At 38.5% G+C, this 13,406-nt stretch overlaps 2 protein-coding genes across 3 annotated transcripts in view; one reads left to right on the forward strand and one right to left on the reverse strand.

The window, feature by feature from the left end:
• The window catches only part of mmp28 (matrix metallopeptidase 28), a 23,125-nt gene extending 13,819 nt beyond the window's left edge, over nucleotides 1-9,306 (forward strand). The window contains exons 6-9 of one of the 2 annotated variants that reach the window (XM_023406657.2): nucleotides 2,101-2,238; nucleotides 2,585-2,752; nucleotides 3,471-3,891; nucleotides 6,291-9,306. In XM_023406657.2, the coding sequence (XP_023262425.1) occupies nucleotides 2,101-2,238; nucleotides 2,585-2,752; nucleotides 3,471-3,865 (701 nt within the window). In that variant the 3' untranslated portion in view covers nucleotides 3,866-3,891; nucleotides 6,291-9,306. The remainder of the gene's footprint in view (nucleotides 1-2,100; nucleotides 2,239-2,584; nucleotides 2,753-3,470; nucleotides 3,892-6,290) is intronic. The other variant, XM_023406658.2, reaches the window with a different exon arrangement.
• The window catches only part of fam124b (family with sequence similarity 124B), a 21,805-nt gene continuing 13,212 nt past the window's right edge, over nucleotides 4,814-13,406 (reverse strand). Inside the window, exons 3-7 of the mRNA XM_023406656.2 lie at nucleotides 10,205-10,414; nucleotides 9,434-9,829; nucleotides 8,826-9,022; nucleotides 7,740-7,902; nucleotides 4,814-6,920 (exon numbers count right to left, since the gene is read on the reverse strand). Of these exons, the coding sequence (XP_023262424.1) occupies nucleotides 6,313-6,920; nucleotides 7,740-7,902; nucleotides 8,826-9,022; nucleotides 9,434-9,829; nucleotides 10,205-10,414 (1,574 nt within the window). The 3' untranslated portion in view covers nucleotides 4,814-6,312. The remainder of the gene's footprint in view (nucleotides 6,921-7,739; nucleotides 7,903-8,825; nucleotides 9,023-9,433; nucleotides 9,830-10,204; nucleotides 10,415-13,406) is intronic.

A 13,406-nucleotide genomic window follows, 5' to 3' on the forward strand; every position in this document is an offset into this window, starting at 1 on the left:
GTGGGGGTGTGTGGGGGTGTGTGTGTGTGTGTGTGTGTGGGGGGGGGTTGTGTGGGGGTGTGTGTGTTGGTGGGTGTGAGACAACCATGCTTGGTGTTGGCATTGTGATGTGATGGGAAGCAGATGTGAGGCAGCCTGAATATGTCAGTCTCCAGAGGTGATCTGGATCTGATTTGCTCTGTGACAAGACACATGAAAACACATAAAGCATCATACATTCAAGAAGACGCATGAGGTGTTTCTGTCTTATGAGACAATGTATGTACAGAGTATATAGTGTGGTGGAGTGAAGTATTCAGATCCTTAAGTAAAAGTAACAACACCACACTGTAAAAACACCCCAGTTCAAGTTCTTCAAAATGTTACTCAGGTGAAAGTAGATATGTATTATTAGCAAAATGTATTTAGAGTATCGATGGTAAAAGTACTCGGTGCAGAAAATGACCCCTGTGAGTGTTATGGTATAGTGTTAAATCTCATATTATTGGATTATTATAATTACTAATACTTTCATGCCGAAGTAGCATTTTACTTTTGTAGTTGGTTTAGTTGGAGCTAATTTGAACAACTGTATAAACTGTTACACAGTTTGATCTGCACCAGTGTATTTTAAAGTACAGCACTTGAGTAAACGTACTTAGTTACTTTACGCTGAAAATTCACAGTAAAGATGAAGAACAGGAATAATATTTAACTAAACTCTAATGATAGGTTCAGAAAGGAAATAACTTATCTTTCACACAAAATATTATGTTGCACACATCGTCCATTACAGCTGCTTCAAACCTTAATACTCATCACTGACTTAATTTCCTCTGTCTTGTAGTTCCAGCACAACAAGTACATATAGATCCCACTGTGTGTGACTGTATATCAAAGACAGCAGCAGAAAGAAACTATTATTCAAGTACTACCCTTGAATAATATTTTGAGGTACTTGTGAGGTACTTTATTCCACAGCTAGTTACTAGTTACTTTGCAGGTTCAGATTTTGTACATACAAAACATATGATCATCTCCAAACCATATGTACATTTTTTAACATTTACTGCACCTGGATCAGCTGCAAGATTTAAGATTTAAATTCTGCAAACACAAGAATTTCCCAAAGAATAACTGCTGAAACTAGTACTTTAAATACTGTAAGTACATTTTGGTAGTAATACTCACATACTTTCACTTAACTGCAAGATCTGAATACCTTTTCCTTCACTGATGAATTTAAACAGGGAATAAGGAGAGAGGTTTTAGGCGTGCAGCTCTTATCTTACCACACTGCTCGTATACTCTCACACACACACACACACACACACACACACACACACACACACACACACACACACACACACACACACATTATGTGCAGCTGTCCATGTGTTATCCACTGTGGTTTGTATATCTATTTTTCCTGCAGTCTTCCTCCTGTTCTTGGGTGTGCTGATTTTATCCACCTCCTACACAAATGTTTGTTCAGCTCCTTGCAAACAAAGTGGCTGTAATCATGTCTAAAGCACAATCATTTACTCTTATGCTTTGGTATGTCGCGCTCTTCTTTTTGTTCTGCTGTGGCTGTTCTTTATTCTTTTGATCTCATGTGCCTGGAGTCTGCACTTTGAGGTTTCACAGGCCAAAAAAAAAGAATCAGTGGCTTGTTGTTGTTTTGGTGCAAAAAATTCAATAAGTTTAATGTTCCAGTCTGTGCTCTCTCTGAATCCTTTGTTTATTTCCTGTGCAGTATGTCGTCATCCATCAGTATACATCAACCCAGCCACATCCTGTGACAGACAATTTAAATGTAAACATTATCTGAATCCTGCTTTGGGAGAAGTCTCCACTGTTTGTCTTTCAATTTGTTCCTGCTGCTGCCCAATTTAGAAAATACTTAAATTGCTTTTGGCATGCATGAGAAATTAGACTGGTCTCTAACACACTGTCCTCAGAGTTTTGTTTGGTTATTGTGAGTTTCAAATAGCAGTCTCTGAATAACTTAATTATTATGGGTAATAATAACAGTGACAATGGCAGTAAATGGATTCATCTTTCACGGCCTTGTCTGATGCCTTTTAGTTCATTGTTTTGTTGCTTTGTTTTTGCCCTCAGGTAAGCCGTCAGGTGACCGCCCTGTGAGGTTGCCAGGTCAGGTTTTGCACGCCACGCTGCAGGAGTGGGAGACCACAGAGCTGAAGACCACAGGCCAGCCTCTCTACTGCCAGGGCATCTTTGATGCCATCACAATGGGTGAGGTCCAATTGAAGTATTGTTTGAAAAGAAACAGCCAGTCACATCTGACTGACAAACCTAAATCCTGCAGAGACACGAGGGAATCCTGTTATCATATTCATCTTTTTAAAACTGGTGGACAAACGCAATTAATGTATTTTGTCAGCTGAACTGTAAAATTACTTGAATTGAAACAAAATGATAAAGAGAGCATGCTGAGGAATATGAGATGCAGTTGAGACCTCTGTAAAAAGCTAACAGGTTAAGATTAGTTTGTGACACTGCTATTGCCAAGATCAAGAATGAACTTTCTTTGACGTGGTACATGTATTTACTCTTGTGCTTTTTGTGTGTGTGTATCCAGACCAGAATAACACCGTGCTGGTGTTTCGGGGCAGTATGTACTGGACAGTATCAGCTGAAGGCAGAGTGAGCGGCCCGCTGCCTCTCCGTCAGCGCTGGTCTGACCTCCCTCCGGCCATCGAGGCTGCTACCTTCTCCCCACTGGACTCCAAGTGGTATTTTTTTAAAGGTGCTGCTTCACTGAGCTCATTAAAGTGACTCACACTTCCTTTTAAAGACATTCTCTAACCTAATGGCCAACTTCATACATCTGTTAAAGCCCCAAAATAGATTCTATTGTGCCTTTTCAAATAGGAAAGCTAGGAAAGAGCTATTTATAGACACTATACTGCACTTAAGCCTCAGCTGTAGTAGTTTCACCTTTGTGCTAGAGGCTAATAATGTGTTTGAAGTTATTGCCAAGTTTAACTTTGATGCCAAAAACCTGACGTTATCTCAATTCACTTATCTGTGAAATGCAAAAGAGTTTTGTGTAAAATGCAGACGCTCTGCTAAGACTCCATAAATCATCGCTACCCTTCTCTGTCCTTTGTTGTCTGAGAACTGAAAGAGACACTGCTGACACTTTGTCGTAAGTAGCAGGCTGCATTTCCTCGAAACACTGACCCTCAAAATATTTCTTTCCAAGGTTCTTTGGATAAAGGAGCATGATAAAATTACTAACTGTCAAATCTTAGTTTTAAAAGAGCAGATCTTATTGTATCTCTATATCTTCATAGATATCTTAGTATCTTAAACAGCAAGTGGCAGAGTGAATTTGGGCTGTGAGTGTTATTTGAAGTACAGCATGAATTTGTGGAGATCTTTGGTGTAATGTTTAATTGTTGACTCTGTCACCACTTTCAGTTTTGGCTTTTTGTAAATCCTCCTCCTCTCCTGCTCTGCAGGGAAGCGGATGTGGCGCTACAAGGACAGTGTGCTGGACCCCGGCTTCCCCAGGAAGAGCAGTGATTTGGGGCTGCCTCGCCACCCTGACTGTGCCTTCTTTTACACCCCTCTGGGTCACATGGTCCTCTTCAAGGGCTCCCGCTACTCTGTGCTTAATCTCAAAACACTGCGCCAAGAGCCCTACTACCCCCGCAGGCTGACAGACTGGACTGGGGTACCACAGGGCACCAATGGGGTGCTGACCCGTCCAGGCGGACGCCTGTACTTGTTCAGAGAACAGCGCTTCTGGACTTTTGACCCAGTCAAGGTGCGAGTCACCAGAGAGGGTCAGTGGGCTAAGGATCTGAGCTGGACCGGTTGTAGAAACACTCTGCAGAGCAACAACATTCTTTGACCAGCAGATGGAGCTGTAAGCTTGAGGTAAAGTGCAATTTGTTGATGTATACTGTAATACAGAGGTGCTACAACCCACATTGAGTTTATATGCTGCAAAAGTCTCCTGGCTCAAAAACTCCTTCCATGTATGGACTTACAGACACAAGCCCACTTGGTTTATACATTTTGAAGCATATACAGTATTTATACTGCAGAGCAATTAATCTTACTGTATATGGATGTGCAATTATAGCCTTTTTAATAATGTTTACACAATAATAGGACTGTGCACTCTAAATGGACCGGACCAAGAACTGTGGTTAAGTGGGGACAATATTACCATTACCATTTCTCTTGTAGTATTTGCACACTGACAGAGAAACAACAAGATTTGTGTTTTTATCATCTTGTCCACTAACATATGTAAGATATTATATAAATAACTATTACTTATGTTGGGCTGTGATTGTGCTTCGCTCCTAATGGCTTGCTAAGGTAGAAGGCCTAAATGTTTAACACTGATACCCACTGAGATCCAACTGTTTGGAAAATATGACGAGTACATCATTAAGTGTGTAGATGAATTGTAGAAGAGCAGTACAAGTTGGTGAGTTGTCAAGTGTGATGATAGATGGATGGTGGATGTTATCACAAAGCTGACAGCTGTGCCAACAACAGTGTGATGCATATTAAGAAACTGTTGTAGAGAAAAAAGAATTCTGCTATAACCATGAATGTTTCCACATTCAACCAACGATGAAATTCTGTCTGGTTTGGTCTTGAGCGCCAAACAGTAGCAGTGTGACAACAGTGTGATTATGCATTTTTGGAAACATCCAGCATTCACATCTGAGCTTTTCATCCTACCAGAACATTATCTTTTGGTGTTTGATTTTTACATCACACTTCATCTGGTTCATCACTGTCAGAACACACACTTAACTGATAATTTGACAACAACAGAAAGCTGTTTTATTCAACTGTCTTTTAATACTAAGCCTTAAGACATTTCTCTACATCACTGAACAGTTTAGACACTAAAGAGCCTCATAGTTGATACTTCCTGACTAAGCCTTTTTTTCCAGTAACACCCATTAACAGTATACATCTTTGAGCTGCCCTGAACATCCACAGTGTCCTGTTGACCAGCTCATATTGTATAACCTTGAATCATATGCATTTGATCCAGCACTGGCCACAATCCACATGTAACACAAATGATCATTAGATTGAGTTTCACCTGTAGTAGGTGAGATTTAAAGTTTAAGTCAACAGGAAAAGGTGTAAAATAATTGTAGAACAGACTAGTATGACCTGAGTCGTGAGAAATTAATAGATTTTTTTCCTCAACTAATACAACATTATCTTTTATCAGACTTATCAGTCTCTAGACAGCTATAATCAATACAATGATCATGTCCACTGTGCAAAATGTGGGTTTGACTACAATTAGTTGTACCTGATCAGTCCAATACATGATGGACTTGCGGATCTCTCATTTTACTGTGGCCTTAGTAATTAACATTTCTGAGGTCTCAGGCTGAGGATACATTTGAGACACCTTACATTAGAATAGTAAATATATCCAAATGTTTTCTTTGATTATTTATTTAGAAAATCCTGTTAACACTAGGCTATCAGAGGAAAAAAAATATCTGAGAAAATTCAATAGTCTTCAATACAGTAATTTGGCCAAGTCTAATTCACCACTTCTACATTTCAACACACAAATTCTAGAACAAGGATAATTTGAAGTGCATTAAAACAAATGTAATAAAAAGCCACTAGGCTATACTTTTACTATGTAAAGCCTGGTTTCAGATCTGTAACACAGACTGACCATGCTGCACTGTGAAGAGTAATCAGATCTCTAATCACGATCAACAGCAACATCAAAGTGTTTCACGCTGAGATCATCTTCATCTGTTTCAAAAGCAATCTGAAAATAAGACATTAGTTTTTCTAGCTGAGTAATGTGACAGAAACCTAGACTGGCATTAGTACCACATACAAAACCTTACCTTCACGTTTGCTATTCACAGGGCTACAAATTAGCAAAATATCTGTACAAATCATTAGTTTGATCTCAACATTATAAAGGTAATTTGGACATTCAACAATGTTATTACCTGCACTGTCTTACACAGCACTCACCTTGTGCTGCTCTTTTAACACATCTGTTAGAGTAGGATGTGGACAGTTATTCGGCTACTGTACATTTTGGAAATTTATTGGACTAGTCAAACCATTTTAAGAATTTATACTCCAAGACACTTTTGAGTGGAAAGTGTCTCCTGCAGCTGAACTTTGGTTTCCTCTATGTTCCAGAGCACTGCTCTTTTGTCAAACTACACATCCTCCTGTTTGACTTCAGATCCTCGTTAGAGGGTTTCTCATCTTCTCCATGTGATATGTTTTTAATTGCAATGTGATTATTACCACAGCATGTGGCACAGCAGCAGGAGTTTAGATGAAGAACTCATCCACTCCCTCCTCGTTTGTGCGTGCTGATAGCAGCTCAGCAGTAGTCCTATTCTCTACCACAGGCCCTTTGGAGGGGCTCTGTCCTACTGCCACAGTTCTGCTGCCACAGCCTTCCTTGGCTCCATCCGTATAACCAGCAGAGCCCCACGTCCTGGAGGGGCCCCGAGGGTGTGTGTGTGTCCGTGGCAGACACTCACTCAACTCCTTGGCCAGACTCTCGACGGCTGAAGCCCCAACGGCTGCAGGTCTCTCAGAGTGGAAAGTCATCAAAAGGTCTATGGAGGAAGAGCGAGTAATCGTTTTGGCTGCTGTGTCAGAGTGCAGTGAGACAGGGACTCCTGTGTCCACATTGGTCTCCGGCTCCTCCTCGTCCTCTTCCAGGAGGAGATGGGAGCAAGAACGGGTGATAGAGGGGCGCAGAGGAGATTCAGGGTGATTGGAGGTTGAGGGCGGGGCAGGGCTGCTGCGCTGGGATGAGTAACAGGAGCTGCCTGGAGGGGTGCTACAGCAGCTTCCTGATCCAAGGCTCTCTGCTCCACCTCCTCCTCCATGAAGCTTCTCCAGGAAGGGGTCACTGCGTGGTCTGTGACCTAGAAACAACCAACGATGTATCAAGCAGTCTCATAAAAGTGTCCAGTTAAAATGTAATGGACTCGATTGTAATTTGAGTAGTGTCAACTCAAGGTGACTGTAGAGAAAAGTTTCTCAACCTTGAAGTGAAATGGTATTTGATATATTTTTAATAAAAAATAATTGAAATGTTTAAAAATATATCATCTTGGACCTCCTTAAACGTAAATTGAAAAATGCTGTTTCCACATTTACAAGATGACTTGACAGCTCTCTAACTGCTGGGGTGATGAGATCGGATTTCAGTAGGATGAAGTTAATTAAACCTTTCTGCAGAAGACACTGACCCACTTCAAACAAACTGCATGTCAATGTAGCTAAATGGCTAGTTTAACTACTTTGCCTGAAGTTTCCTATCGTTACTCATTTCAAATATTAAGACTTCACACTTAGCTGGCAAACTCTCCATGTCTCTGATTCATTTCGGCCTGTTATGATCCAGTCTTACGTACAATATCCTCCCACATACAAATGATCACTTAATACACTGGCTGTCTGTGAGCTGTGGGAAAATTTAGAAAGAATACACTCATGAGTTGAGTCAAATCATCATATTCAACTCGGTGGCCTTTGGCAGACAGCTCAGCGTGATAGTAATTTAGAGACCTGTCTCACTACCAGTGATAGTGTCCCTGTTCAGATGGATGATGCCTCAGGCTCTTGACAATGAATCTGTGACTGGAAAGTACCAACTAATACCTGCAGCAGATTTACCACCCTGAAGATACATGAGTAGAGCATCTTAACTGCGCAAACACAGTTCTTCCTTCTGTACCTACCTTGTCTATGTGTTTGCCAGGGCAAGGGAGTGGTGAGGCTGCAGGGCGACAGGCTGTGGCCCTGTCCTGAGCTCCTGAGCTGCATTCCTCGAGGGGACATGCTGGGGCAGGTCAGGGGGAAAGCACAGGTCAGAGGTCGCTGAGGTTGAGCTGGGGTTTTCACCTGCAGCACAGGAGGCGAGGGATTATGATTTCCGCCCGGACTAGAGAGATTTAAGCATGCTAAGTATCTTTGACAGAATTAACATACACGCATCTAACATATGGCTTTGAGTCTATTCTCTGAAAGACAGTAATCACATGCCTCTTTGATTTTATTATCACAGGAAGAATGACATAAGTGTTTTTTCCCCTTTCTATTGTTTAACTGATGCTTTTTTTTATCTTATGAGGTTCGTCATCTATGATTTTATCACCATCACAATAACTGAAGTATGTGTTTAAATGTTTAGGACTCTGTAAATCATGTGACAATTGTGAATCAAAAAAAAGCTTCTCCTTGATTTATTCTTCGTTAAATAACCATCAGTTAACTGTAAGGCAACACATTATCATTCCTTCATCTCGTAAACAACTGCTGCTTTCCCTCAAAAGCAAACCTGTTATTTGACTGGGGAACACAGCAGCTGCATACTGTGTACAAAATTTCCTGTTGTACAAATCACGCTCTAACTGCAGGATGCACAAAGATCCTGCCTTTTACACTCTGTATTCTGTGATCTAATTATAGAGTAAATCTTCCAGCACAGTGCTGTGTGTTTTAAAGATAATGTAGGACTTTTTATGACTGTTGCAACCACTGACAAACCTCATCATCTAGTGTGGCACAAATCAAGGAGAATCTTTTCTTTCATTCACAATTATCTCACGTTAAACGTTAAAGAGTGAGGCAAAATAAAATACACATAACAGATATCACTCATTAAGCTGCATGTAAATTAAAAGACAGTAACTGAACAATTATGTCCACAGTTATAGGAATTTTGTCATTTTGTACATTTTGTCGCATTTGACAACATTTTTTATCAAAACCTTTTCACTTTTTGGTGTCAGGTTACAATGAGGTCAGTATTGAGTTGCACTTACCTGGAAGAGAATCTTGTTTCCATCTAGGTCTTCTGTCTGCCAACGTGTATTGCTGATGGGTGTGCAGGGGTTTGGCAGCAGTGGGACCAGCTGGCCAATTTCTTCCACACTAAACTGCAGCACAGCAGAACTACATGTCTCCACTCGAACCCCTGGTGACAACTGCTTTAAAGCCAGCTGCAGGCACAACCCCGGCTCTGTGTGCGTGGGAGAAATCAGAGCAACAGGCAGAAATAAAGCAGAGCAGATCAAAACAGGATGGAATATCTTGAGGGACACTTTTAAAATGGTACAATTTTTATATTTAGAAATTTACTCTTAAACCTTTTTTAAAGATGTGATCTGACATTATCTGATTCCGCTCTGTTTCATGTTGTTCTATGCAGGTTCTATAATACAGTACAACTAATGTCTTAAAATGCTGCAGATAAAAATATAAGGATTCTGTAAAATAAACATATAGATGGACATGGCAAACAAATGATTTTGTGTCACTTTCACGCCTGTTTCCTTACGGCTGGAGAGTTTGAGATGAAAATTTATATTTTTTTATTACTATAAAATATAAGAGCTGCACCAAAAAAAAACAAGAACAAACATGAAGTTACCAGTGTGGAGGGTGAACCAGCAGAAACCAGTCTTCTGCTCCTCTGCCTGTTGCTGTAGTACTGTCTCATACAGCCGCACAGCGTCCTCATAGTTGTCATATCCACTGTACAGTGTCACACGTAGTATTTCTCCTCCACAATGCACTGGTCGAACCCCCCACACAGGCATCCCTGCACCCAAACTATAGAAGTCTCTGCTAGGCAGGAGGTAGGGCCGCACCAGGGCGTTGGCAGGGGAGCTGCTAGACGTAATGTGGATCCCTCCAGTTCGGTTGCCGCAGCTCTCGGTATGATGGTACTGCCAGGGAGGCCTTTGAAAGAAGTCCAGCACTTTGAGGATTCGTTCCTCTCCATAGGCCTCATGGAGGAAGAACGTGATGGCCAGGGAAGGGTAGCCTGAAACATTTTTGGCAAAGGTTTATTCTCAATCAACCTTAAATAAAAACAGATGCAATTCTAGAAGGGGAATCTCATAGTGGGATGGCATGTTTACACCATACACAGAATAAATGTAGTATTCAGTTAAGAGTACAACTTTTAAAGCGGTCTTTGACATGAACAGAAAGTTTAAATGGCGTACATTTCTGTGAACATGTCTTTTTTTCACATATGGAAAGTATTATTTTTCCTCTTTATGGAGAAAAATACACCTACAGGATATGCAATGAAATTAAATATACAGGCATGGTTTTGAATCCCTGCCAATGAAATACCTGAAGAAGAACAAAATGTACCTTCATTAAATGCAGAATGCACAGCAAGGATCCTTACCTGAAACAGGACAGAGGTGGGTGTAACTCCTAAATGGGGAGGCCCTCTCTGACACATGGAAGATACGGAGGCTTGGACAGAGCCAGCACAGCAGGCGATCCAAGGTGTGCTGCAGCAGCAGAGAGTCTCCAGGATTGGCCAGCAGATGCAAATTCATTAGCAGGAGCTGCTGCTGCCGCTGCGGCTTGCCCCTTCTGGTAACGAGCTCAACTGGGGCAAAACACACATACAATGTAAGAAGTTATTTTAGACAGGTGCAAACATGCGTTAAAACCAGCACAGAAATACTACCAGATGGCAAAACAAATGTCTAGATAACTAAAAGCGCACTCTATCAATTTTACACATCAAGATCTTACTATGAAATGATTTATTATATGGGGCGGGACAGTGATGCAGTGGCCGCACAGTGAGAAGGTTATGGGTTCAAACCCCAGGCATTTCTGTTTCAGTTTGCATGTTCTCCCTGTGCCTGCGTGCGCTCTCTATGGGTACTCGGGTTTGCTCCTGCAGTCCAAATACATGCACTTTAGCTTTATTGGCGACTCTAATGCCTTACTATTCTATGACATTTTTATGCCCTACTACACTTTAATATTTTTAACTCTTTACTATATTTTTAATGCCTTACTATAGAATGACTTTTAGGCCTTACTATACTATGACAATTTTTGACGTTTTTATGCCTCATTATACTATGATGTTTTTTGATGTCTTTATGCCTTACTACAGTATGACTTTTTGTGCCTTTCTATACTATGACATTTTTTGACATTTTTATGCCTTTCTATCCTATGACGTTTTTTTACATTTTTATGCCTTACTGTACTGATTTTTTTTTGATGTTTTTACGCTTTAGTATACTATGGCGTTTTTATTCCTTACTATACTATGACGTTTTTTAAATTTTTTATGCCTTCCTATACTATGACGTTTTTTGACACTTTTTGCCTTACTATATTATGATGTTTTTTGACGTGTTTTTCCCTTAGTGTACTATGACATTTTTTGACATTTTTGCCTTACTATACTATGATGTTTTTGGACATTTTTATGCCTTACTATACTATGACTTTTTTATGTTATTATGCCTAATTATACTAAGACTTTTTATGCTTTACTATCGTATAATGTTTTTTGACGTTTTTATGCCTTACTATACTAGGACATTTTTCAACATTTTTATGCCTTGGTATACTATTTATACAATTTTTGACTTTTGTACTATACTATGACATTTTATGCCTGATTAAATTATGATGTTTTAAGGCGTTTTTATGCCTCACTATACTATGATGTTTTTTGATTTTTTTTTATGCCTTACTTTACTCTGAATTTTTATTCTTTACTATAATATGACATTTGTTAAGCATTTTTAATGTCTTATTGTACTATTACATTTTATGATGTTTTTATGCCACAGTATACTATGACGTTTTTATTCCTTACTATACTATGACGTTTTTTGAATTTTTTATGCCTTCCTATACTATGACGTTTTTTGCCACTTTTTGCCATACTATATTATGAAGTTTTTATGCCTTATTGCACTATGACGTTTTTTAGCATTTCTATGCCTCACTATTCTATGATGTTTTTTGATTATTTTTTTTATACCTTACTTTTATACTTTGCTATAATATGACATTTGTTAAGCATTTTTAATGTCTTATTGTACGATTATGTTTTATGATGTTTTTATGCCTTACTATATACTATGACCTTTTTCGACATTTTTTGCCTGACTATACTATGGCGTTTGACACTTTTTGCCTTACCATACTATGACTTTTTTTGACATTTTTTGCCTTAGTATACTATGACGTTTTTGGACACTTGTTGCCTTCCTATACTATGACATTTTTTGACATTCTTTACCTTACTATACTATGATGTTTTGACATTTTTTTGCCTTACTTCACTTTTTATGCCTTACTATACTATGATGTTTTTTGACACTTTTTGCCATGCTATACTATGACGTTTTTTGTAGTTTTTATGCCTTACTATACTATGACGTTTTTTTGACAATTTTATGGCTTAATATACTATGACTTATTTTTTAACATCTTAGTATAATTAGGCATAGAAACGTGAAAAAAGTAATAGTATAGAAAGGCATAAAAAAAGGAATCGTATAGTAAGGCATAAAACTACAAAGGACATCATGGTACAATAAGGCATAAAAACTTGAAAAAAGTTATTGTTCTATGACGTTTTCATGCCTTGTTGTACGATGATGTTTTTAGAGATTTTTATACCTTACTAAACTATGACTTTTTTATATTTTACTATCCTATAATATTTTTTAAATGTCATGATATATTACTGTATAAAGATGTCATTGTATATTAAGGCCTAAAAAGTGAGAAAAACAACATAGTATAGTATAGCAAAAAAATTGAAAAAACGACATAGTATAGTATGACAAAAAAAGTGAAAAAACGACATAGTATGGTATGGCAAAAATAGTGAAGAAATGGTATGGTACTTTAAGGGATAAAAACATCAAAAACGTCATAATATACTACTGTATGAAGATGTCATTGTATATTAAGGCCTAAAAAGTGAGAAAAACAACATAGTATAGTATAGCAAAAAAAGTGAAAAAACGACATAGTATAGTATGACAAAAAAAGTGAAAAAACGGTATGGCATTTTAAGGGATAAACAAATTTAAAATGTCATAATATACTACTGTATAAAACTGTCATTGTATATTAAGGCCTAAAAAGTGAAAAAACGACAAAGTATAGTATGAGAAAAAAAGTGAAAAAACGACATAGTATAGTATGGCAAAAACGGTGAAAAATGGTATGTTATATTAAGGGATAAAAACACCAAAAACGTCATAATATACTAAGGTATGACAATGTCATAGCATATTGAAGCCTAAAAAGTGAGAAAAACGTCATAGTATAGTATGAGAAAAAAAGTGAAAAAACGACATAGGATAGTATGGCAAAAAAAGTGAAATAACGACATAGTATAGTATGGCAAAAATAGTGAAAAAATGGTATGGTACTTTAAGGCATAAAAACATCACAAATATCATAATATACTAAGGTGTAAATATGTCATAGTATATTAAGGCCTAAAAGTGAGAAAAACGACATAGTATAGTATGACAAAAAAAGTGAAAAAACGACACAGTATAGTATGGCAAAAATAGTGAAAAAATGGTACGGTACTTCAAGGGATA

Source organism: Seriola lalandi, unplaced genomic scaffold (assembly GCF_002814215.2).
Source record: "Seriola lalandi dorsalis isolate HSWRI2012SDOR001 ecotype SW California unplaced genomic scaffold, Sedor1 jcf7180002054313, whole genome shotgun sequence".
In the NCBI taxonomy this organism is placed as follows: domain Eukaryota; kingdom Metazoa; phylum Chordata; class Actinopteri; order Carangiformes; family Carangidae; genus Seriola; species Seriola lalandi.